The sequence below is a fragment of the Struthio camelus genome, chromosome 5 (assembly GCF_040807025.1).
Source record: "Struthio camelus isolate bStrCam1 chromosome 5, bStrCam1.hap1, whole genome shotgun sequence".
In the NCBI taxonomy this organism is placed as follows: domain Eukaryota; kingdom Metazoa; phylum Chordata; class Aves; order Struthioniformes; family Struthionidae; genus Struthio; species Struthio camelus.
Window position 1 is genome coordinate 29,780,422 of NC_090946.1, and position 27,701 is coordinate 29,808,122.

Below are 27,701 nucleotides of genomic sequence, written 5' to 3' on the forward strand. Positions count from 1 at the left end.
ATCCATGGGCTGATATTACCTTGGAAAACAAGTCTACCCATATATATAATAAAGGATGCTTTATACACAAACTGTCATACAGTTTTAGACAAAAACTAGATGAAGTTTTCTGCAGTTTACTAAAAATTAATACTATAATGCACAAGAACATAATTTTTGTATCTTTATCCATCTATATATTATATATTAACATTCAGAGCTTTCTTCCACTGCCAATATGCCTAAATACTATCTCAGGACAGGTTTTATAGAGGGAAAAATCTAGTGTAGTGTAGTTAACTTTACAGGGAATGCTAGAATTTACCTTCCTATTACTTCAGTTTGGCACCCCTCGAAGACCTATATTTTTCTCGTATTGAACTGCAATGAAAGGTGGATATTTATGGACTAAGCCTCATATTAAAAGAACGCTATATTATGACATCGGAAGCATGTCAGAGACTCAGAAAAAAACCCTAGATTTTAGAAAACCATTCCCTATAGAATATTTTTAGTGTGATTAGGCCTTTCTGAATGTGTATGCAAGATATATAAATATACATATCTTATCTCTGCAAAATGCCTAACACCCAAGTATGAGATTTTTATCTGAAGTGAATACTTGTCGATGTTAAGCAGAAGCCCAGATATGCACTTCATAATTAAGAGGAATAAGGGATAACACAGTAAGTAGCACCCGGACAAGAAAGCCACTTCTGTGAAAACATACCTCTCAATATTAACACCACCACCACCACCACCCCAATAAAATTCTACCTCTATTTAGCATCGTATCAGAAAGAAATCTAAGCCAAATGTGGGATCAGAATTTTACATTTCCTTTGCATTTATAAGTAATCCTGAAATGAAATAGAAAAAGTAGAATCACCATGATCTCTGAGATTATTTCAGCTGACACAATATGAGCAACATGGTATTAAGTTTTCTGCGCTATAAGATCTTATTTTCAGCATTTTTTAGTGTTAAAGGATGATCCAGGATAAAACTTAGAATAATGAAAATTTTAGTTCAATTGCATTGTCTTTTTTTAAGCTACAAATCAGCAAAGAAAAAAAGTCTTCTATGAAATAGTACTGATAAATCTTGCAAGCGTACTCTTTGGTAACACGGAACTAAGCACAGACATATCTAAACAGGAAGCAAAACGGAAAGGCTGACTGTATGAGTTACGCTCGGTTCCTACAGCAACTGAGGGTAGCACGCAATACAAAATTATCAAGATTTTCTTTTTACTGAGTGTTAGCAAGGTGTTGGTACACAATCTGTATTTAACTGGTACTGCACCTAAGGGACACAACTCTTTGATACTAAGCTTTATGAGCCAAAGAATATAACTTTGTTCAGAAAGTTGAAGCGGAGAAAACTGCATCCTTTAAGTGACTCCTTTGTTCAAATAATATTTTATCCTGTGAGTTGGTTATCTTATTGGTTCCAGAGGAAGCTCTCACAGAACCAAGTTTTACACAGTGTGTATAAGTATAAAGTTTTCATTTTATTCTCTTCATTTTTCTCTGTTCAGATGCTCATTTCTTTAAAAGGTACAAAGCAGGCTTTTCTTTTATAAAGAAAACAGACATGTAAGAAAAAGAAAAACAATGCATCTGATTTTTTTAGAAGATATTCTTTTAGAGTTGGTTATATAAAAAGCCTTAATTATATTTTCCCTCCAAAAATCTAAAAAACTAGTAGATGATTCTTACTTAAAGAAATTATCCCTTTTAAAAATATTCATATCTGCTCTTTTTAACATGCAAAGTAATGAAGAACATTGGAATAAATTAAAAATAACAGCCATATTACATTTGTGATTTTTCTTCTGAAGTAAAAAGGCTTTTTATTTAAGATGTGATTGCTTTTTCACTACATCACTTGAGCACTCCAAAGCTTAGTATCTTCAGATGGCACAGAATATTTCAGCTGAAAAGTACATCTCTCCTTGCACAAAAATAACCCAGCAAAATAAACCTCTTTTCTTGGCTCATGTTTTACAGTTAGAAAAGAAACTTCTGGAGCTTTCGTTCTAAGGGATAATAAATTCCATACAATCTATGACTAAACCACAGGACAACATATTAGCATGCTTATTCAATTAGAGTGGCTTTCTAGGTCAAATACTTTTTTTTTTTTTTTTTTTTTTTTTTTTTTACAGGTCATAAGGATTCCTGACTCGATCTACTCAGCTTAGTCTATTCAATAAGACTAAAAACAAAAGGATTTGGTCTCATGAAATCCCTCATGAAATCAGGAGTTCATGCAACGTGATTGAAAAGTCCCAGTGGAACAGTGCTGAAAGACTTTGGTTGCTCCTTTAGCTAAGCTCTTACTGAAGTCACTCCCGCTGGCACTGTTGTAACTTTAAGCACCTTGGACAATGAGATGTTACTTTTTAATGCATATACATTTTATTCCTAGACATAAAAGTTAATATTTTATGAAGATGCCTCCAATTTCAGCTTTGCCCAACTCTTGATGCTTGTCTAAGTTAATAAAGTTCTCCAAAATCTCCAATTTAATTGCACTTGCAAGGTTAACTGTACTATTAAGTTGCGTTTGTTTGCTTGGTCTTTGTGACAGACCTGTCAGTCCAAAAATCCTTGTGGGTTATGTTTACTAAGCAGACTACAGTCATATGCAAATACAGGTGAATGGGGTGCACCGAGAATTACCATAACTTGTTATAGGGTAACTCTGTGCTCTGTGCCATTAGTTTCCAGTAGCCAAGGCAGCTTGATATTACATATTACAATGCTAATTGTAATATGCAGAATTGGTGCATCTTCAGTCACCCTAGCTCTTCCTCACAGCCTTTCATTCTTTAACGACATTGACCTAAATGATCAATTAATTTCCCCTTGTAAAACAGCTATTGAAATTATTTGATCAGACTCCATAGTTATCACGGAATGAGATGCTAGACAATAGCCACAGGTCATATTAGATATTTTTGACAGCAATCACCAGCCATTAGTTTGCTGTGTGTTTGCTTCTCATACACTGACAAAGATACACAAGACTGGCCAGAACTGTCAAACATATGTCATGGGCCCCGAACTATGCTTTGCAGTTAGAAATGCACTTATGGGTTGACAGATTTAATAAATGGACAAACGTTACAACTTCTGGGTAACCAAATATACAAAAATGCTACTATGTTCATTCAATAGAAGGACATTAATAATTTGATTTCAGTGTGCAGATTGAAATCTAAAATGTTTTAAAAGTTTTTTTTTGCAAAGGAAGTTATTGCAGTTGAGTTACTCAACAAACTCTTTTTTGTCCTTATAATCATAAATTTATTTCAACATCTCAGTGGGCACATGAAAGCTGCATACTGAAACAGCTAATTTTTAATTTTGTTTTCCTCAATGTCATTCTTAAAGAAAAATGAAATCAGCGTGTCTGATAAAGCAGACACAAGATTGAATCATTAGATTATTCATCCTTAAATCTGAAAGAGTTGAGACAATTTTTGATACATACCTTACTTACTTGTATGTCCCACTTTCAGATATCTCCTTGCCTTTGAACAGATTTGTTGAAGGCTTTTCAAATATTGCTCTTTAAGGAGGGCAACACAATTATTTCTGCAGTGTGGCCATATGAATGGAATTCAAGTTTCACAGTATTGGGCACAATTTTTAAGGTTTTTTTTTTAAGATATGTAAATAAATAAATAAATAGGCAGAGAGTTACCACGCAGATACCTCATGTGAATGACACATTATATGAAAACCATAAGCATTGCATTTACCTTCAAGCTGTTTTTCATATTCCTAATAGTCCTTTGCAGGCTTATTTAAGGACATCTGTGGCTATATACTTCTACCACATAAACATGTCAATAAATTCAAAGAAGCGTACATGTCACAACGGGGTCTAATATACTAATGTTACCACATATTCTTAAATTATAGAAATTCATTAAAAATGTTACCTTTGATATACAATGTTTTTAATATAGTTTTTTATTCTAACTTATATACTTTATCCTACTTCTTATATACTCCACTTACTAATTTAGAATTATTAATGAAATATTTGCTAAATTACAAAGAAGTATGAGAAGTTATTAAAAAACCCAAAGAAACAAAGACAATAGTACAAGCTGGAATGATGAGATGTGTATGTTAGCAATTTTGGAGTTAAGCTTGCATATTTAGATATAGCTTCTTTTCCACCCTATTACTTAGTGCACTGGACTCTAAAGTACTAGACAAAACATTCAGAAAAATAATGATCTTCAAAGTCTCGCAAAGTAAATTACAGGTAACAGCATTTGTTGCAAATGCAAAAACTATTAATCTGGCACTAAAAGTATTTTTTTACTTCTTTCACAGGTATTGTGTGATTTCATTTGCATATTTCAGACACCTGTGCTTCTAAATAAGGAAAATAAATGCATTTAATATCAAGGACTCAGCAGATGGACTGCAGATAAAATAAGACCATTTTGCAGTAAAGCTCTGTTATTTTGCCTTTGCATTACAATGCCCACCACTTACATCTTTCATAACACACATGAAAATGGAGCAAGTGAATGACTGGGAAGGGGGAAAATGCAGTTGTAAATTTATGCTATAGGTTATTTTACTTTAATATATTTTGTTAGTGTATGTACACAAAGTTTTCTCACTTTACTGCTCAGCAGTTTTTGGTCTACTTGCACTAATCTTGCAAACTGGTATCATGAGACTATATAAATTGTTCCCGAGAAATGATGAGAGCTCTTGATCATCTAAAGTAGTAACAGGAGAATTTAAGTCAAATGTAATCTCATCTCAAGATTCATCTCAAGAAAACCTGCAATAGAAAACTGTTCCAGAAGATTTCCCTCATGTAGAAATTTTCATATCTCTTCCACAGGTAATTAGGATTTACACAACATCATTATGTTTTACCACAGCAACAGGGAGCAATCACAGCTCACAGTTCCCCCTGCTTTCTAGCTCCCTTATTCCTCTGCTTCTTTTGCCTGCTGCTGTTGCCTCTGGCCTCATCTACCACTTCTCCTGGCTGACAAAAGCAGTAATAAGGGCAGCAGCCAGAGGTGAGGTTTGCATATGTTTGCCTCTATTTGCCCTCTCATGCCATCCTGGATAAAATCCTGGAGATTCCCAGCTCTTTGGGCACTTATGCAATAACTGAATGCTTTTCAAATATTCATATTAATGGCAGACTGAAGAATCTATTAGATATGCAATATCATTAAATCCTAGAGAGTTAAAGATGTTTCACTGCAATATACAAGTTATTCCATCAGTTATCAAATAAAAATTCAAAATAGACTTCAACATGGGTCATTGGTTTAGTCCTGATCAACAGGACACACATGAGAGAAGTTACATTTTGTATTTGTAAGCAAATAGCTGATTACCAGAGTTTAGACTATAAAACATGACGTACTCAACAGTATCTTGCACACTAAAGATATATGTCTTAGTAACAGCAGATGTAACTATAGAGATGGCTCCACTCTTAAATCTGCTGCCAGGACAAGGCCATTTTTGTTTCCTGGCATGAAAATTTTTGCATTTCTAAAATAAGAACTGGCAAAGCTGCATCTTATTACAGCTGAATATTTTAGCACTTTGAATTAATGTATTTTGGGTTTTCAGGGAAAAAAGCTAATTTCCAAGTTTCTTGGATAAATTTACAACTGCAAAAATGGATTTTCTTTAGCAGGGTGACTATTTGACAAAATTAGAAGCTGCACATCACCCACCAACCTGCCCATGGTTTTGCTCCTCCAGTCAGTGTAATAACATTTTTTCCTGAAAGAATAGCAAAAACCAGCTGAGAATAATCAAGTAAGAGACAGTTGAAAAGCATACATGCATTATAAAAGAACACTGGACATTTTATAACACGTATTTTCATAGGCAGAAAGGTTAAAAAAACATTTTAAAAAGGCAATTGAAATACAGTAAGTCATTAAAATGCTATGATTTCACATATTTTCAAGTTTGAAAATTGTTCCTGACTGGAATTTTAATTTTTGATTGAATTTATACCTACCCAATCACTACTTCATTCACAAGAAACCCATTAGATAGAATACTAATGTGGCAGCATTTGAACTCATGTCATGTGATCTGTCTTAGCATTTTTTATTCCATAAACTCATATTAGAAGAATTACTAGAGGCTTCCATGCTACTAAATACCATGTGTACTCTACGTATTAAATACTGTGAATACTTAATGCTATTAGATACTGTATGCACTATCATCATCCTCTGTAGTATCTCATCAATTTCCCTTGACGTTTTGCATGCAGCTGAAGAGCATTACATGGCCCTAAAAATCCAAGAGCATTACCTGAAACAAATCACTTCTATATTATAGTTCTTTTCTCTCTACTCTTCACTGGTCAGAGTAACTTCAAAGAAACAAGAGCAGAAATTTTCAGTGAAGTCCAGTGAACTATTCCAGAGAACAGTTACTTTCAAAGCCATAGAAGCATATTTGTTACAATTCAGTTTCTGCATGTCTTGTTTCAGTCTTGCCTCCCTCTATCATTTCACATTGCATTTTAGCTATACAAATTTTGGAGGCCTAGATCCCTCACATTCCTCAGGATATCTGTATCTTTATCGTGGCACTCATCTGGAGTTAGTGGTGGCCACAGCACCAGGGGCTTTGTTCCTCACTTAGCTCATCTTGTACTTAAATTTGCCTAAATCCTTTCTACTTCTGCATGGTTAATTTTTTATGAGAAATTAAAACAAGCTTATTTAGATATTTCAATATAAAGAATTAACATTGTTTTTCAGTCAATGTTTAATTTTTGTCCTCTTCATTCTAACACCCAAAATAGTACTTCAACCCTGGATCCTAAGTAAATGAAGTCTCCCTCAGGTGGCAACTTCTTTACGTAGAATCATGGAAAGAAGAACGCATATATAGGCAGTTGTGGATCTTGTTAACTATCTGGACAGTATTCAAGATTCATTAAGGTACATTAAAGTAATAATGTAATGAGTACCTTAAAAAGAATGGGAAGGAAATATAGCCTAGAAAATACATGACCACAGGAAAAACTCTGTATCTACTAATCAGTAGCTTGCTGGCAGCCTGAGACTTGATAGTACTAGGCAGAATTGCAAAGAAAGCAATGAAGAATTATTAAAGGATTTTGAGACATTAGTTTTGAAAAAAAAAAAAAAAAAAAAAAGCTTCCTTCATTACCTTAACTATCCTTAGCTGTTTTGCACACATGGAGTCCAGCTAAGCTACAGATACACCTAATTAATTCATTGCACACAGTGATAATTTATGTTTCACAAGGGATACTTGTAGACACAGATAAAATGAACCTTTTGTCTGACTTTCAGAAATAAATCATAAAGCTTCACTTTAACTGATAGAATACATATTTATTTTTAATAAAAAACTCTACAGATCATTAAAAAAGGGTAAATAAGCCACCACCCAGGTTGGTGCTAAAATAAGAAATCATAGCTGAAAGCATCCAGAAGATAACAGTGATTACCACAAAAAATCTTTTTAAACACAATAAAAAAACCCTTTTTACTTTTAATACTAAGATTCCATATTATATTACATAAATAATGCATATTATATATCTGGCAATATGTTTAGGTATGATGCCACACTAAAACCGAGTTCTGAGATGCTGGATAGTCCCTTGGGCAAGAAGGAAAAAAGTTCCTTTTCAGTAACAGAAAAATTTTTCTGAATCTGTGTAATAATAATATTGAGTTTGTTTAGATTCCTGGACTGAGTAAAAGGAACCTAAAAAGTAAGATTTTAATTCAGGATACTTATTCCCTATGTGTTATTCATACATGATGTCGGCATTTGGTATTTCAATGATCATAGCTGAAAGTTTGCAGCAGTGGGCAAGAGAATAAGAGCAAACTCTTACGCTCCGCAATTAAAGCACTGCAGGGAAAGTTAAATCTCTCTTCCTCAGTTACACATTAAAAATGGACAGTTAAAAGCCACTGATAAATCAGATAAGGACCAGAAGAAATAATCTATTCCTGGGAAGTAACAACGCTAGATCATTGTATTATGAGATAATTGCATGATTTGAGCATCATCTCTCCACTAAATGAAAAATGTAGTTATCTCAGGAAAATAATATATGTCATGTAGTTTAGAAAAGTATGATTTAAACAAGAATGTTCAAGATTTAAAGCAAACAAAAAGCGGTGCTTTCTACAGAGCATAAAATTAACTTATAAAATGTGTTATTACAGAATGTCATGACAAAACTGTACAGGGCTGTTTTTCCATCCATGTGAAGTTCATCAGGGGCTAATTAAAACAAAGATGAAGATAAGACTTCTGTCTCAGGAATCCTAGAAACCAAAGACCTCAGGCAACAGAGAAGGCATCGTGAAGCAGTGCTCTAAATGTGCTCCGCTTCTGTACTGAACTTTTTCAGAATGGCTGCAGACAAAGACAGGATTCTGAGCAAGATGGACTTTTGTTCTCATCTGGTGTGTCCACTCCATGCTCAAAATAAAACTATTGTGTTTACTTTTATTTAAAAGTAGTATAGAAATAAAAGAAATAGCCTATTTGAAACATTCAGTCTTAATTTGCAATTATATTTTCATTCCTATTAAAATCTCTTTTTAAAGAGAAAAAGAAGTCGCCAGAGATTTTATATTTCTCACAGTCCTATTAGGGAGGTAGAGCTGGGCTGAACTCTTTTCCTGCCAAGACAACGTTTTTCATTCTACAGTAAAGCTCCCAAATGAATGGAGCAGTACAATTTAGCATTTTTATCTACTTGTTGTGTATCTGAAATGGGTGGGGTAAAAGCCAGCTGAAGAGGTAGCCCAGAAACAAAGAAACATGGATCAAATACATTGGTAAAAGAGAGAAATCTTTACATGTCACTTAATAATATAACAAATGTTAATGATTTTGAATGGTTTCCAAACAAAATAACTAATCACATAATTAGGCTTAAATAAAGGTATCAATATACCAGCTTGCATTTGCAAGCAAACATCTTTTATCATTTGCTTTTGATTAAGAAAGATTTAAGCAAGACAGCAAAAACAGCCAAAAGCTTATTAGCTGTTAGACAAGAGAATATTAAAGATTAGAAAAAAAATGTTACATTGAGATAGTATAAGATGGGCTCAGATATTTACACTTATGGCAAATATTTATGAGTCAAACTTCAAGACAAGTTAATGAATACTTTGCGCTTGAATTGATTATCAGGTATAGACTGCTTGATTCTAAAAGATCCACCTTAACATACATCCTAAAACGTTGTCTCATAAAATGAGCATGAGCTTAGTCAGTGAACAGACAGGCGATTATTCCCAAAAATGTTTACTGTTATATTGCTCTATGTTTCTTACTCTAGCTTATCAGAGAAGACTTCAGAAGATGTTATTACTTTCTCAATACCTATTGATATTGGTAGGCCACAGATAGGCACAGATACCTATCAGTATCAATGCCTATTGATATCAATTCCTACTGCTATCAAAAGACCTTGATACCCATCAATATCAATGCTTTTCAACAGACATTGATATTGATAGGTATATAGGCTTTTCTATAAACGTAAATTATGATATGAATGATTCTGCTAATGAGGCAAACCCTTTCACAAAACAAACACTTATAACAGGACCTAAATCTTTGCAATAGTCACATGAAAAAAATATTTTTTTTTCTCCACATTTTACAAGTTTTATAGTGGAATCTAAAAAGTTCAATACTCTCCAAAAAGGAACTTTTGTATTCATAGGAAAGTTATTAAGAGCTTGCTCTTCTCATGTAGAATACAGGCAGAATCCTGTAGTACTTTAGTGTACATTATCTTTTGTGTGAATCAGTCACTCCATAAATACGCACTTTAAAACCGAGTCTTGGAAGTTAGTGTCACATTATCATCAGTTCTTATCATAAGGGGGAACCTACTTAAAATGAAAAGTTGTCATTTCTTCTGCAAAAGTTGCAAATGTTGGCCAGTTTTACCTGAAACGAATTATTGATCTGTGAAGTTACTAAAATGATGAAGAATTCAAACCACTGCTAAAACCTAACTTAATGTTGTGACTTCAAGCATCAAAGTAGCACAGAATTATTTTTGGAATTGGAATTTAGAATGCTTATGCATATGTGTATAAACATGTACACAAACTCTTCTATATTTAAAATGTGGACAATGAATTGTTCAAACCAGAAAAGCTCAAATGGCACTATAGTAAGCATACAGTAAGTAAAATTATAGTCTTGAACATACAGGATACGACTGTTACAGAAAATACTTTTTATGGAAAGGAATTTGAAGGTTTAATGGGATGACATGGAAACTCAGGATAGAAGTGAGTATTTAAAACTGATTTTGAGCTACGGATGCTTCTGAATGACTAAGCTTCTGGCTTAGGACCAGTGAAAGAGCTGCACTGTTATAGCTGAAATCAGCAGGGACGTGAAAGAGAGCTCTTGACAATTTAAGTGAGTAAGGAGTGCTGTAAGGGTACTCTCCACAAGTCACACACAGCTTTGGCATCTGATTCCTGGTTGAACTCCTGATGAGGTTGAAAGTGAACAAAAAAGCTCTTCTTCCCCTGCAAAAATAAAATTGTTGGAGTGGAAAAGGGAGGTTATCTCCTGATTTTTTCATATCATGAAAAAAAACGCAATATTACAGGAGATAATAAATTGTCTACAATTTGTCTACTGCAAAAAGAGATATGATATGGTTTGTAAATAATGGGTGTTTAGTACACAAATAACTCAGTTCAGGAGTTCATTAACTACAAAAGGAAAGCGAAGGACCAAGAACTGAAGAAATCTCATTTTCTCCAAAGTATGCCACTATGTGTTATATGGGAGACACATAAGATATCAGATATTTCTGTCATTTCACTGGCCTTTGGATAAGACTTCAGAAATACCACCCTGTTACGATGGAGAACACTTCACCTCAGAAGCCTAATATCAGAAACACTGTCACAGAGATCCAAAATGGCACGTGAACTACTAACAGCAGGTTCCACAGGTATATACTTGATTTAACTTGGAATTAAGTTTGAAAACAAAATACTACAGGTAAATGTGAAAAGATCAGTATTTTTTGTTTCTCCTCTCCTCTCTCCTTATCATCTTCTTAAATTAACTATACAACGTGACTGGCACAATACAATAAGAGGACTGCATTTTAGCCTTAAGGTAAGTAATATATGTTTAATATCAAGCATTGAATTATAAGTTTCTTAAAATAGTTTCCACAATACCTGAAAGGCATCCTGATGTTCATTCTTTCTGCATATTTGCACAACGTCTCCCATGGACAGTGAATTTTAACAAACATGATATCGCTGCTTGTAACAGCTGGCTGCAATAAGTAGTAACAAATAAATATATATTAATAAATCAGTTCCCTGTGGCCTTCAGGTTTCTAAAAGTGTCAAGTTCTAAGTTCTGCTTTTAGGCCCAAAGTGCCCATGCAGGTCTGAAAACACTAAGTGCGCTAAGCCAAAATTAATAACTCTTTTCCCCTCAAACCCTGAGATACTAGCAACTGTCAAAAGGTATTTTGTAGGACAGATCTTTGCTTATGACTGCAGCAGAAGGACAAAAGGCCCTATGCAGTACTTTTTGCCATGGATTAAATGAGTTCATTCTACAATCCCTCAAAATCACCGCAGTTTCCAGATCATTCCATGTGACTCCTACTTAAGGAGAATGGCGCTCAGGTGCTGGAGATATAGGAACAGCTAAAAGAAGGCTGTAGGTCCCACTTTGCCAGAGTAGTACATTTATAGAATGGTTAAGCAATTGTGATATCTGGTATAAATTTACAAATGTGATCTCTATGAATTTAGATATTTCTTGCCCCAAGTGTTCTCTATCATGTATTGATTTGCACATAAAACTCAAGACTTTAAGCATTACAGGTTCCTATAATTATCGTTTCTACTTCAACCTCAAATTATTTTCCCAGATGTATTTGCTTGGGTTTTATAAGTAAAAATTTTGGATGAGTTGAATCTGATTAAAGCCTCCCAAAACACTGGAGTAATGCAAGGTTTGGTAACAAAAGATAAAAAAAGCTTTACTGAAAGAGTTAATGGCATTTAAAATATCCACCATCTAACAACTTCATTAAGTCATTTCATACTTTTATAATACTGCTTCTAATATTTTCTTTTTCTCAAAAGATGTGGGGAACAAAATGCTACTGGAAGACAATGGTGCATCAAGATATGCCAGATTTAAAACTCTTCATACCTAGGATAATTCTCTGAACTATAACTGGAATTCTGAACTTATAAAAAATTTTTTTTCTAAAATGTCAGCAGTTATGAATTAGTCCAGTTGAAAGGGTTCTGATTTCAATAAACGCCCTGAAATCTTTTTTTTTTTCCCCTTAGGCTTCAAACAATTTTTAAAAACCTTAAGTTCAAATTTGAAAACACTGTCAATTATTTATGAATACTCAACATGCTATATTGTCAACTAATACTTGCCAGAATGACTTTAAAACAGTTAAAACCCGATTGCATTAACACTGAACACAGAAGCTAATTCTGCTGAGTCAAAGAATATAAATCAGGATGAAAGACACATGATGTATAGGAACTTGCTTCAGAATGGACTAAACTTAAGTCTGTTTCGTAAATAATTCATGAAACAACAAAAATTCACGGCTCTTTTCTCTGATTTATTTATACTAATACTGTCAATACCAATAGCCCAATCACAAGAACAGCAATTTAATATTTTTTTCTGAAATGGTTCTAGAAGAACAAATAAGGTATTTGTCCATCATTTCAGAGAAGGCAGCTGAAAATTCCTGAAAATCCACCACACTGCAGTACAGACCAACATACAAACGACTGCACATCAGGAGCATGGAAAAGAAAACGCAACCTAAGACATAATTCTCTATATTTTGTTTTATGTCAATGCAAATAGCACCCTCTTTTTAATATTCATTTGAAAGATTATAATTAATTATATATAATCATACATATATATTATATATAATTATATTTTAATATTTATTTCAAAGCACCCAGATATAAACATTAATTCATCTCTTTAGTATAAGCAACCATATTAGAAGCCTTGAAAAGATATTAATGCGGAATTTTAGGAAAGCAGACTGTATCAGGTCAGAGATAAGCAGGCAAAATTATCCCCTTACAAATTTTAAGAAAGTATTAAAATTCCTCTTAATATGAAAAGTTTTTAGTATCTATTAAAAAAAAAGGATTTAACAGTGAAAGTTTGCACTAAGCATAAAATTTAATTTTGCTTTTTTACAATTTTAAAGTAATAGAAAGGTTTTTCCATTAGCTGTGTGTGCTTGCGTGTGCCTGCACAGCATTTTAAACAGGTACTATTAAACAATTATTATTGTTTATTTAATAGCATTAAACAAATACTATTAAAACAGTTAACTCTGCAGTGAATCACTTCAAACTCCCCTTTAGCCAAACAACAGAGAAATTCCTTCAGGAAAGTATGTTGACAAAAGAACACTTTCTGAGACTGCAACATTATAATGGGCAAGGTCATCTCAGCCGTGATTTCAGAAGACTCATGAGTGCCATGTGGAGGAGTTATATCAGTTCTGAGGAGGGACGAGCCAATTTATCATTAAATTACTCTGGCTTTATGTCAGTTTACTTCTATAAACATCAAATGAAAAAATATGAAAAATTTTGACAGATCAGCCCAACCTGCCTTGGATGGAAAACATACCATAAAGGAAGAAATAGCCTGACCAGAAAGGCTTGTAAGACATCGGAAATCTTTTAAAATTTCAGAGTATGACAGGATTACAAAGATTGTTTTATACCACAAACTACAAGACTCACCTCTCGTTCTAACATCAAGCCTTCTGCTCTCAAATTCTTCTCAAATGTGCTTCTTTTTTCTACCTGTGGACTTGACTTTTTGTAGACCAAGATGTAATCAATGCGTTTTTTGCCATCTTTGAAGAAGAGCCCTGATGATGCCATGGCATTCATTTCGGTCTGGAGATGATAAAATAAATATACGCTTAATATGGCATTCACAAAAACAAACAGCCCCATCATGAATTCCATATAACGAAGCATTTCCTAAAGCATGAAAATATCCACATCTCTACAGGATAAGCATATAAAGAACGAGCCATAAGAATATGCAGTCTCTTATGTGTCAGCTGCTCAAGGTTTAAAAATAATTAAAATAAAATAAAATGAGTCCACAACAACCATATTCCAGCTATTATTTTCAGCCATGAAAAATTAGGGAATGGTATATACAGACATGAACTCCTAACTTTATTGCATAGGCTGTAGCAGGAGTGCAGTAAGGATACTCTGAAATCAATATTTACTGTTTTACTGGGTGAGGAAGAATGTGCTATGAACATTTTGGCTAGAATTTTGCAAAGGGAATGTAAATCAGAGATTGGAAGACAGTTTTCACCAGCCACAAAGCAAAAAGTGTTTGGTATAAGCCAATAGTTAACTTTGGAACCTATTACAGGTAATAAACTTTTCTGACTTTGTCTAAAGCCATACACAATGGCAGGGTATTATTCACCCTTTTCCCACTGATATTTACTCTTGTAGAGTTATATGATAAAAAACATACCACAAGAATGATATAATTACACAAAACGCAATGTTAGACCTCAGCAGTGAAAACATGCATGGCAGGAACGTCATGGGGATTTTTTCCTACGAGTAGGATGACTTGCCTAACTGTTTTTAGGAATGAGCCTGACATGATTAGGAAATAACAACTCTGTAACTGTCCTTACGGAAGAACGGATGGTTAAAAGGGGAGGGAGGAAGATTTCTGAGAAATTAAAATCAATATTACAGTTTACTTAAAAGAAATTAATCTTTACTTTCCAGTAGGATGTTGTAAAATCTAAAGGCAAGTAAATTAAACCAAGTTTCCCAGCTTTGTACCTAGACAATTTTTTTAGAACAGTCATACTTAAATATTCTGCAAAAGAGAGAAATAATTAAAAAAAAAAATCACACACTTTTGATTTGAATGTTTTCCTGGATGCTGAGGTTCAACGGCTTTCAAAGCTATGCTTGCAATATTTAATTCTTGTCTAGTTCCTTCCCACCATGCTTGTAAACACAAGGGATTCTCTGTCCTTGATATGGGAAAGCCCACTTTACATGCTGCTACTGAAAGCTATTTTTGCATTGTGTTTTGCATGATTCAGAAAAAACGGTGACTATATCAACTAATGTCAGACTACGAAGATTTTGAAATCTCAAAAGGTGTGAAACACACTTCTTCTGGAGAATGTGGCGCTGATTTTTAACTCAAACTGCCCAGAACAAGTGCAATAGTTCTAAGCAAGATATATACGTGACTAAACGTCCATTCATGCTTTATCATGCACTACTATTTAAGATAGATTTCTAAAACTAGCATGCTATTTGGACTAGGTATACAAAATATTTAATATTTGGAGATATAGCCAATAGTACACTTTCTTCTGATAAACAGAAGCATGTGTTAGTATGTCATATCATCAATATAAATACTGGATATCAGTTCACTTATCTCTAAATGAAAGATTTTTCTCATCCCCACATACCTCACTGCCAGCTTTCTACATATTTAGTGTTCCTAAGAACCTCTTAGTTTGCAAAAACTGAAGTTTTCTAACATGAGTCTTCCTCTTTCTCTGCAAGCAAAAACCAAAGAATTGTCTTTCTCAAACCATCGCTTGTTACAAAAACGTGTATCATCGCAACTCTGGAACATTATTTGAGTATATGAAGCTATAATTTAAGTAGAATTAAGCTCCCCCCCCCCCCCATCCAGTGGGTGATGGTATTGTTTGCTGTTCTTTTGCAGTTTACATTTTTCTAAATCAACCATAGAAGCATTCTGTTACCTGCTCCAAGGCACATACCTGCCTATGTAGTTTACTTAAAGATTCTGTAAATACAAAATGGGTGTTAGAAACCTAGGCTTTTCCCACTTTGCTAGAGTTATGGTATCTCTTTCATGCTGTGCTTCAGATACAATCAAGCAGATTTGGAAGCAATTTCAGTCTTTGGAAAATAGATGTGAATTCAACTCCCTCAAGGCTAAGAAGAAACTAGCCTGAATCTTCTACTTCCTGGGTAAAGCTCTTTATTTCTAAGCTCCTAGGTGGTCTCCTTTCCCTCCTTCAACTAGCATTTCTTCTTTTCAGAATTTTCTGTATGAAACTTACTAACATGAAACTTACTTTGAGATGTATACCTGATGGCTATGGGGCATAATCCAAAGATCACATATCACAATATTTGGTGTACAAGTGCTGATGGATCACCACTATGCTGTATTCAGGTGCTGGATCACCACCACCTCCTGTATTTTCAGGACCTTGGCTCTTTTCTCAGTCACACAATAAAATGGACAATGTAGCTGAACTGAGAGGAAGCTATCTTAAGATGGGTGAAGAGGACAAATGTAACATGAACTAATGTAAGTAATATGTATATAATGTAATTAACCTAAATTTAAGAATCTATCTAGAGTCAATTATACAGAGTGATTGAAAAAACCTAAACTAACCCCCCTCCCCCCAAATCTACAGAGAAAAGAGAAAAAACCAAGCAAGAAAAGATGGACTACATAACTGAAATCTATATGAATAACACTTCGATATTGTTAATTGCAAAACAAACAAAAGCCAACAGAACACAGAACTTATCACATTTTAAAAAGAGCTTTTATTTACTATGGCACATTTTCAGTGACACACATGAAATACAAAAAAACACCAAGATTCTCTCCCTACTCCCGAACAGAATTATTGTGTAGCTCAAATTAGGGGTCAAATTTCTGCAGCATGATGTTCTTTTAAACACCTACTAACCAGCATAGCATTATTTTGAGTTTCAGGAAGATGTGTAAAGTAATAAAACAGAAGTCTCAGACCACAGCAGCTGCCCTCTTTCCTGCCAAAAAAGGTATGAAGCCTTTAGTTTTTTTTTTTTTTTTTAATTTGCAGCCATGTTAAATCCCAAAGTAGCAGCATACAGTCACAGCTGAAGTCTAAAACATACTCTATTTTCTTACACCCTACTAAATTTCCTTACTGTACATCTTTATCAGATGCACAGTTTTATTTAATAAACGAAGAGTTGGTGCTTTATATTGGAAAATCTATTTTTCCTAATTTTGGGTAAACTAAGTTAGCCAATAAAGGAAAAAATTGTTTGGGGAAATCTCTGTCTCACCATGTCTACATGGTATCAGTAAGCTACTGAGAAAAAGAAAAAGGCTTTATTCTTTCTTTTTATTTCCACAGATTTCTGACCAAAATATAATACTGTGTCTCACACCTTTTAACAGTGAAAACTGCTGTATGTTCAGTGAAGTGAAAGGAGTATTTCTAATTTATGCTAGAAATCCAATTAATTAAGACTGAAATAATGCACTAAAATAGTTGGATCTTTACCTGAAGACCCACTCATTCTCATCCCTTACTAACTGTATGAAGAAAGAAATTTCAAAGAATGAGATGACATCATCTAAGAGGCAGAAATCCTGTTTCTATACCACCCTATCTTTTAAGAAAGGCTAAGTACAACAGTAAGACCAGGGTTTATGGGTCTTCCTGGAGAAAACGTTTTAACAACTGTAAGTCTTCTGTGCTTTTACATTTCGGATTTGGCTCACTTTGTGGTATGCTTCTTACTGGCATAACTGAAGGTAACTTAAGTACACACCGCCTTACGGACACCCTACATTTTAATCACTGAGACTGACAAGGTAGTCTTGTTCTGTCATCTGTTTGAATCGCTCCTACATTCTTCAAGGAGCATCAACACTATTCCCAAAAGTGCTGTTTACATGTTTTCCTTGCTGCTGGAAAATTATTTCCTCTTCCCTCCTATCTCTCTCCTGTGGCAAAAACCACTTCATTTTTACTTAGTCCCATAATGACTTGATTGCTTTGTAAAATATACTTTGAGGGCTGAAACTGCTTTTCAACAATAAAATACTCCATCATAAGCGTTTCACAAAAGCTGACTAGAGCTGGCTTTAGTCATCCATGAAGCAGGCAACATCACCTATGAAAAGTCTGGCCAAAATTCCCCTGAAGGGGAGATATGGAACATCTATCATACACTTCCTGCTCATGCAGAAAGCCTTGGCCTGTATAGACCTTCTGCAGATTAAATCTATCTTTTTGCAACACATTGCTACCTTTCTTTTGGATTATAATTTCTAGCTTTTTCCCCCCCTCAGTTCTGAAATATCTGCTCCTCATCTGTCTTAGAAAGAGGTTTTACTGCAATAGCAGAGCGAATTAAGAATGATTGTTCTCTTTCTCAGACTAGCAATCATATGCAAATAGGCCCTTCATTTCATATACACTTAACAGAATTCTTTGGGTTTAGGGTTCAACAAATATTAATGACCTGTACTGTCAGTAGAGAGAGGTTTTCCATCTGTACATCTCAGACTACTTTCAGATAATTATTTCCTTATTGTTACAGCTACACAGATTGATATGTGCAGTACTGAAGCTACTTACCGCAGTCATGCAGTGACCCGGAACAACACTTTATCGATTTTAGGCCTGATTCACTTTCATGCTACTATAATTTCACCTTGGTGTAATTCTGTAGCCATGCTGTTCCCATATATTAGCAGGAATATCTCTGCCAGTAAAATTATTTATCTAGTGGTTGAGCTGTTTTTTGGTTGATCTGAAGAAGCTCCATAATCAACCAAAAAAAAGCAACATGTATAGCAAAACAGGGAGCAGCACTTTCAACTACATGTATGAGTCAAAGCATATTGGGCGCTAACGGGACCTTGCACAGCTGGCCCTTCTACAGTGGAGGTAAGTTATCATAAACAGAGATAAATACACACTGAATCAAGCTTTTAGTTATTTATCCAAAAGCGTATTTATTATTTATCTCCTGTTTCGGGCTAGTAACAGTCTCTGATTCATTCTTTCACCTTTTTCTCAATAGAGTGGAGAAGAAAAACATCAGAAGGAATTTTTTTTGGTGAAAACCTTACTCTCATCTTTTCCAGATCTCCTACTTCATCTAGTAAACGTGTATTAAAAGTACTGACCAATATTCACATTTCTCTAATCCTCTTCATCTTCCCCACCCTCTTATTCAGATTTTCTGAAATCGACCTGATAATCTTTCCCACGCTCAGAAAGACACATGAAAACATATTTACATTTTGGTTGGAAAATTCCTTTTGGAATATTGCTGTGCAATTCAGCTTTCAAAATCAATGCTTTAAATTCATCTTTGTCTTCTCAAGTCTTTAAACACAAGAACTCAAAATTGTATCTATTTGTGTACTGAAGCTGAGAGACATCTCCCTCATTCAGAGCATGTTATGCAATGCAGAATCACAATACATTGGCTTGCTTCAGAGTAAAATATTACCTGAGGCTTTTCCCATTCAGATCTATTGTAATTCTTTGAATTTCTTCACTATTCACCTTCATTTTTTGATTGCTTCATAACTTGCAATTTTTATAACAAATAACAATGTGAGACACTGATCTGCAGTATGAAACTGTGAAATTCAAAATGCTGATATTACCATTCAACTAAGGTTAACAGTTTACGCAAGACAAAAGCCCCGTTGATCAGTTTAACCTAGAAAAAGAAGCTTTTGCTCAAGCAAAAAAGTTAAACAAAATATTGGCAGTGTTATAAAATAAAAAAAAAATAGACTGAATATTTCTATTCAAATCTGGAACAAGTAGAATTTCCTTTGATTTAGCCAACACAGAGGGATGTTTCAAGAAACTATTTTTCAGATTCTAATTAATAAGCAATGCCCTCTTTACAAAGTGGGAACAGCTGTTTTACAGGCTCTCTTTCTCTCTCCAATTAATTTAAATAGCACAATTCACAGAAATTATAAATATTTTAACTTCACAGATTTCAGTCTACTGTTCTGCCCAGTAGATGAAACTTATGCCAATTTTTCAACCCATATATAGCAAAAAGTATTCCAGAACAGTGAACTGGAATGCTTCCTGAAATATCATGCAGCTTTTAGAAGTGGGTAAGAGCAAATGACTTGGTAAGGTAGGCCTAAAGATTGGTGCATCTCATTAATAGCACAACCACTAGCAAATCTGGGAAGTGACTGAAAAATTAATGACAAGTACATCATGTTATACTTTCTTTTTTTGCCAGACACTGTATATCAAAGAAAAGCTTCAATTAAAAATGTTTTATAATTTAACTTTATAATTACATAATTCACAGACCAGTTTTAACGTTAATTAAAATCTTTGTTGCTGAGTTCCCTCTTTAAAGTTAGGTAATAAATAAATAAGTAAGCTGAAAACTTAATTAAGCCCCTGACTGCATGCATAATCAATCTATGCAAAAAGAATAGTAACATTTGAAACTTTGACAGTTACTTAGGTTACCTGAGGTGACTGCCAATATACCTCAGTTTCAGCAAAGTAATACTGCCAGGTCTAATCATTTAGAAGTCAAATGCTGAGAACATTAAATTAAAGCGTGCCTTAAAATGTACATAAATAAAACAATGTACATTCATAATTTAACTGTAATCTCATTTCTGATCCCTCAGAAAGAATTTTTTTTTTTTTTTTTTTTTTTACTTTGGGAAGGACGAGAGGTGAAGAATGTCTATCCTCATACTATAACATGTTTCTAGAAGTGACAGTTCTGTAGGGAGGAAAAAAAAAGTCCAAAGATTCAATTAAAAAAAAAAATCAAGATTTGAGAAGACTGCATCATCTCTAGGTTATTTCCTAATATCAGTGCCTAGGTGTATATTATATATCAATCCCTTAATGAGTAATAGGTACAAACTAGGTTAATTCAGAGGTTAATTCAACCAAAACCCCATTTAGAAGTCTGATCTCAATTTCAACAAGCCTCAACAAGGCTAACATACCAGCAAATGCTTAAAGGCTGATAAAGTCTCTATATACTTATTTATTTATTTTAAAATCAAATGCTTATTTATTCATTTATGGATGGGGCATTTATATATTACAATATTCTCAAATTTTTGTAAAACCATGAGGTATCTAAATGTAGACAGAGCACTTCACATATTCTCCCTCTTTTTGTCCTATAATTCCTAGTCTTCCGGCTCATAGGGGGATGCTGTGGTAAGGTCTAAAATTCTTCCTCTTCATCCTCTTCCCAAGCATCTACTCCAGATTGCAGCTGTACCTAGTATGTATAACTACTGTATTTCTCTAAGTAGCTCCACAAACATTGTGGAGCTGTCAAGTCTGTCATGAAAAAATTGTCTAACTTGTTTTATATATAAGAATTTTACTAGTATTTTCTAATACATAAATGCTAAATAAAAAGCAGGAAGTAAGACCTTTAGTAATTATATTTTATGATTTGCTTCATAGTATCCTGAAATTTGACAACAATGAAAATGAGTATGATTTCTGCATATTTTATACATATGTACACACATACACAGAGGCTGATAACATCATCTGTTAGTAGTTATTATAACATTACCTGTTGCTAGTTTCCTGCTGATGCACTTTGTAAGTTGCTCTGGAACATATCTAAAACATAGTTTCCTCTACTTGCATCCCAATCAATAGTTACAAATGACATGTGAATAAAAGCACAATTAGAGTGTAAGACTGGCAGCATACACAAACCATACTGGACTTCTCCTTAAGCTCAGCCTGGAGCAGGCTATTCTGACCCAAAGGTACTCGTATGGGGAGACGCAACATTTCCACTGGAGTGCAGCTCAGGGAGGGAACCATCTGTGTTTGAATTTCTGACTTTAAAGATTATAGCTTACTTCTTATAAAGAATATGAGGAAGGAAGTTACTATATATAAGAATATCAGTATCCTCAGCAATAACCTGGAATGGAAACTTTCACTTACATAAGTGCTGAACGATACAGTGCTCAAGCATTAAGCCCCCACAGAATGATATGTTTATTTTCCTTCTACAGTATACAGGATGAAGTTCAACTTTCTGTCATGTAGGTGGTGTAATTTGGATTTAGATCTGTATAATTATAAAAAGGAATGTACACATACCAACAGACTAGTATCTGTTATCAAAAAGGTAGATGGATGCTCATAGTTGGGGCTTAAAATCTTTGTTACAGTTTGTACCTAAAATTTTCTCTCATCTTAATTCTTTAATTTCAAAGCAATCATGTTTAGAAGAAAATCTATTTCCTCCCTTAGAAAGACACTCTGAAAATGATAGCTTGTGAACTCTATGACAGCTAAATGTGTTAAAAAAATCATTTTGATGGACTGTTACCATTAATGAAGCAATATATTAAAAAAAAAAGTATTCAAATGTCTTGAGTTTTGGGGGAAGGGTCTCTTGCTAGGGCAGTTCCTATTACTCTGGGGCTGGGCAGGGCATGTCTGCATAGGGACCACTTACATAGTTCTGCTCCTGAGTTCATGACTCAACCTTCTTTGAGATTAATATTGACACTTAACTGCTGGTAGTTTGTCCACTGTCAAACTCACTTAAAGCATCTCCAGATAACACATTATAACAGTCGATGGATCAAAAACATAACTTTCACATAAAAGAGGGCACGGAAAGCAACTGACAACATTCCCACTGGAGTCAATGTGGTAAAAGAACACTTAATTTGTCTAGTATTATGCACAGATAACGTGTGGATTACACATTAGGAATGTAATACAACTCAGGCTAACTGATTTTCTTGCCTTAGTCATATAGGTGGAAGACATTCTTCCCTTTAATTCTGTAGCGTTATAATTATATCTTGTCTATATTCTATGCTAAGTTTAAGGTTAGACTTCAAATGTCAAAGTTTAAGTTTACTAGAAATACAGTTTGGCCACCTACCATCCTATTTTGGTATCATAAGAAAATCTAAACTATTTCTAAAACATTCATAAGGTATTTTGTACTAGCCAAAATGGTAACAGAGTGACTTTTTGAGTACAAATCAGGAGCCTGTAGGATATATAAGTACATCAATCAATATTAATTAGATTAATTAACTTACAAGTGAGCAGTTATTCTCATTGTTCCTGTTGTTATTATTCTCATTGCCTTTCAAATTTATCTTTTAAGTAGTGATATCCCTGTAGAAATCTGGCTGAGAGTAATCCATTTCAAGATTTTATGAGTACTATTTCAATGTCTCCAACACACACAAACATCAGTATTCTATCCCAGCAATCCCAGCACCACCATTCCCTAACAGCATCGCCTTGCCAGTAGCCTTTTTTTTTTTTTCAGCGACAAGGATGCAGGGAAAAGTTGTAGAATCAGAAAACATTTGAAGAATGAAAGGCAAGTAAGATGGACTTTGAAATCTATTTGCTTTCTCAGGGAAAAGACACATGTGTGTTCCCTGACCTACTGCTGACACACGACATTCTTTTTGTAAGCACCGCCATAATATTTTCTGGCATGGAGTATTACAGCCCAAATGGATAGGACTGTATGGAAGTCCCTACAATAAACAAAATCATTTTGTATGCTTCCACGGAAAATTTGGCTTGGAATGGTAATGTCCGAAAACAAAATCACAAAATCTAAATGAATAGCTTTCCAGTTCTAACTGTAGGTAAAATACTTATTTCTCATACAATAAAATTTTCTACCAATACGATTTACTATTGTTCTTAGAAATTCACAAGATAGCATTAAAAATGATACTGACTGCTGGCTGATTGATGAAAACCATGTGATTTACTTTGATTACTAATTTTCCCTGATACCCTTATAGTATGAATTTTGCATTAACGGCTTCAGTAATATTCAACTTGAAGAATGCCACCATTTCAGTGATTATCATCTACATTAAGAGCTTATGACTCAACTTTTAGCTTTAAGTATTTTCTGGAAACAAGTATGTTTTTGATGTTAATTGCAACAGCCTTATTTCCAGGAACAAAAGTGAGAGTCCTAATTAATGTTTGCTTTGTTTCAGGATGTTTTAATCAAACCCAGGACCCCATGAGGATACATGCTTCTTAAGTTACATGGAATTAGCTATAATGAAACTTTTAAAGATTTTAGGCTACAGCAATGTGTTTAATTAAAGTAGCACTAGACTCATTTTTAACATTTTTAAAATCATCCTCTGCTTACCGGTTTTCCAACACATGCTTTCTGAAAAATTTTCTAAGCACATTACTAAGTTAGTAGTCACCTTTTTGTGTTTGAAGAGAGTTTTCAACTAGATAAGCCAGAAATAGATCTATTATAGTCTTTCTTTCAATTACTTAATTGCAAAAATATATTTTGATTGATTTTAAGTGTTTTTTGCTTTTTTCCATTTGTGAATAACCATGAGATAATAATCTAGGAGAGAAAACTAGGGACAAATTTGCATATGCAAACATATATATACACACTATCTCAGGCATCAGAAGTAACAGCCTGGTTAATATGACAGGCTGCCATAAGTAGCCATGCTACCGTATTTTGGTATACATATTGTACTATGTAGCATTTCTGCTGTTCCCCGAACAGAGGGGAAGATTCCAGAAAGATCTCACCCTCCTAATAGATTTGTAGCTTAACTTTTTAGGAGTGAAATAAAGAATTAGTCATTAATTTAGCTTCTTCACAAAGATCAATTTTTTTCCATCCTCCTTCTACTCAGATTCACAGTGTAGCCATTACAGAAAAGCTGCACAAATGACAAATATATTTCCTTCAGGAAAGGAACAGGCTTAGGGGATATTATGCAAAATTTTGAAAGTTAGTCTGTTCACATATAATGTTACTGTGGGTGGAAACAAGTAATGGAACCATGTACAAGAAGCATAATTATGAAAGTAACTTCCATTGCGCCATTTCATCGACCATTCTGTTTTGGGGTAATGATCTTATCTATTATCATTCATTTTAAACCATCAGCCTACATTATCTACTTGTGTGTTATTTGATTGCATTAGCTGACTACTGCTCATCTGTCAGACTTCCTTTGCTATTCTCCTTTTTTTTTTTTTATCCTACCCTGCTGTCACCTGATACCATTTTGTGCTTATCTATACATTAAAACGTTTTTATAGCTAGATCTTCTCTTTCAGTATGCACCCCTAGCTTTCACTGAACATAGGAGCAGGATTATGAGTGAAATAACGCACATACTATTAACAACCAGTTCACAGCATTAGATAGTACAGCACAAACCAAATTTAAGAAAGTCAGCCACAGAGTGGTGCAACTTAGAATGGTATGGACTTAAACAGGAAAAAAAAAGAAAAAAATAACTTCTGCAAAAAAATGGAAAATAAAAGGTTAAGAGTGAGGAACATTTTCATTCTGCAGCTATTATGTTTAAGGTATTCCATTTTTCAAAACTACCTACATGGAATTTTGTAAGCAGAATATCTGTTTTGCAGGAGAGAGAGGAATAGATATGTTCAAAGTCACAAATAATCCAACACAAACCCTAAACAATATATTCCAGATTTTCAGTGGTAAATTTATTTTTCAATAACCACTGTACCAATCTATGCTGAAAGTAGTGCGTTTTCCTCAATCTAGATTAAGTTTTCACCAATATTTCCACTTGATTAGAAAGAATTCTCAGTATGTTTTGCGTAATTGCTTATTTGAGGACTTACTTAAAATTCCTTAGAAGTTATATTAAATTCCAGAGACTCGAAGAGAATTTGTGTCAGCTCCTGTTCAACACACAGCTGGTTCTGACATGCAGTATTATAATCGTTATCAGTGGATATCATAAAAGACAAACTCAGCTTTTACATATGTAGCATTTCATTTTAGTGCCTGCAACCACAGTGAGAATGTGTGAAATTTTTCCTAGAAATCCTTCCTTTGCCTTGCCAGATAACACAATAGATTACCTATATAAAAATGTCACCTGACTGAAGAGAGTAACACATACAGAGTAAATGGAAGTGGTATTTCTCACATATTCCTATCTTGCCATTATGCATGTGAAAATAATTGGTACAGAGAAGAGAATTCACTGCTATTGACTTCACTATTTCTCTGAACATACATTGCTTCCCATTCAAGTGATAAAGTCTATTTAGTCTGCTTTCCTTTCTTGGTGAAATCAGAGCATTCCAAATATCAGGCTTCCATTCAGGGACCTTTCATTTTCTACATTCCACTTTCAATATTAGATATGTTTACATAAAATTTTGCTCAGCAGCCACTTGTCAATACGGTTCCTTGCATGAGATCCCTTGGCACAATCACAGACAGTCATACGATGCGAGAAGACACCTTCTGCACAATCTCAGTATCAATTGATGAGGAAAAGACAGAAGAGACAGATAATGAAGATTGCATCTTAAAGCATCTGAGCAACTCATAATTTGTCAATATAAAATTTGTGGCTACTGAAATAACATCAGCCTAAAGTGGAATATGAGCTATACCCTATAAACAAGGAAAACTACTTAAAAAAAAAAAAAAAAGTGAGTACCAACATGAATATTGGCATCCAGATGATATACCAATATAATCTGACGTTTCTAAAACATTTGCAGCAATGCACATCAACGCTGTGGAAAGTGACACTTCAAGTACGTGACCTGAAATACTAGATAATTTGTGAAAAAAATGCATATCAGCTTTCATCACGTCAGCAAGACAAGTTCTTTGTTGCTGAATTATTCAGGCAGCTCATCACTGAGACGGACGATAATATCACAAAATCATTAATTGCAAATGCCTGTTTTAGTAATTTGTTCCTAGGAATCTCAGCTATAAAACAAGCCTTTGAAAACAAGCCTAAACTAAAATTGTTAATAAGCAGAGAAGAAGAATGCAACTTTTGTCCTTGTACAGTTTGTCAAAGTATTGTTTCTTATTTTCACTCTCTGGTCAGACTAAGGAGACCTTGTAAAGCCAGATCAGTTAATTCCACAAATATATGAGTGTACTTACCGGTTGAAAAGCTGTAGAGCTGTTTTCTCTACTTTCCATTGTAAGTTTCGACAATCTCAAAGAATCTGAAGTCTCCTTTTGCTAGTTTTATACCAGTTTAGGGCAAAAGTTTCAGAAAGATATTGTCAGAAAGACTTACATAATAATCTGAAGGCAGAGTAGTACCCCTTCTTTTCTAATTTAGAACTGATTTAAATTCCCTCTGGCCTTTTCCTGTGGAGGCAAGGTAACCAGTAAACCCAAGGATAAACCTGCTTGGTTGCCTCGTTTACAAAAACGGTATAAAAAGGGCCTCTAAGCAGAAGGAAGTGTCCAAAGTAGTTGCTGTGATAAAAGGAGTTTTCAAGGCTGAATGCCAGATGCTGCTTCCAAAGACTGTTTTTAAATTCTGAAATACTTTGTTCAGTAGATCAGGCCATACAAAGACTGAAACATAAAAAGTGTATTTTTGTTTAAAATTAATAGGAATATAAGGCTCCCTTTAAGCTTTGAAATAAAGTAGGGCTGTGGGAAACACAATTAGCGGTCATTTTATATTTTATACACAACTATTAAAATTACTGTGCTTTAGCGTAATGACAGATAAATAAGACATTTCATTTGTCTCTTCTGTAGCTGCCCTGCGTGCTGTTACCAAAAATATTTAGTTCTCTATAATAGAACTTAAATCCTCCAGATTCTGCGTTATTTTTTCTTTTAGATCACATTTAGCATAAAAGTATTTGTCTAAGTAATAAACAAAATCAAACATGAATATCCATTAATATTTCTCTCTTAATTCGGCTAGCCTCGCAGAAACAGACAAAACAAACCTCTGCTAATACAGGAA

The 27,701-nt window shown here is 34.1% G+C and overlaps 1 protein-coding gene across 13 annotated transcripts in view; it reads right to left on the bottom strand.

Moving 5' to 3' along the window:
• Positions 1-27,701, bottom strand: part of ANO3 (anoctamin 3) — a 226,975-nt gene that overhangs the window by 52,181 nt on the left and 147,093 nt on the right. For 5 of the 13 annotated variants that reach the window (XM_068945321.1, XM_068945314.1, XM_068945316.1 and 2 more), the window contains exons 5-8: positions 26,873-26,953; positions 13,832-13,990; positions 11,240-11,340; positions 5,727-5,771 (exon numbers count right to left, since the gene is read on the bottom strand). In XM_068945321.1, the coding sequence (XP_068801422.1) occupies positions 5,727-5,771; positions 11,240-11,340; positions 13,832-13,990; positions 26,873-26,953 (386 nt within the window). The remainder of the gene's footprint in view (positions 1-5,726; positions 5,772-11,239; positions 11,341-13,831; positions 13,991-26,872; positions 26,954-27,701) is intronic. The other 8 variants (XM_068945319.1, XM_068945323.1, XM_068945315.1 and 5 more) reach the window with 3 other exon arrangements.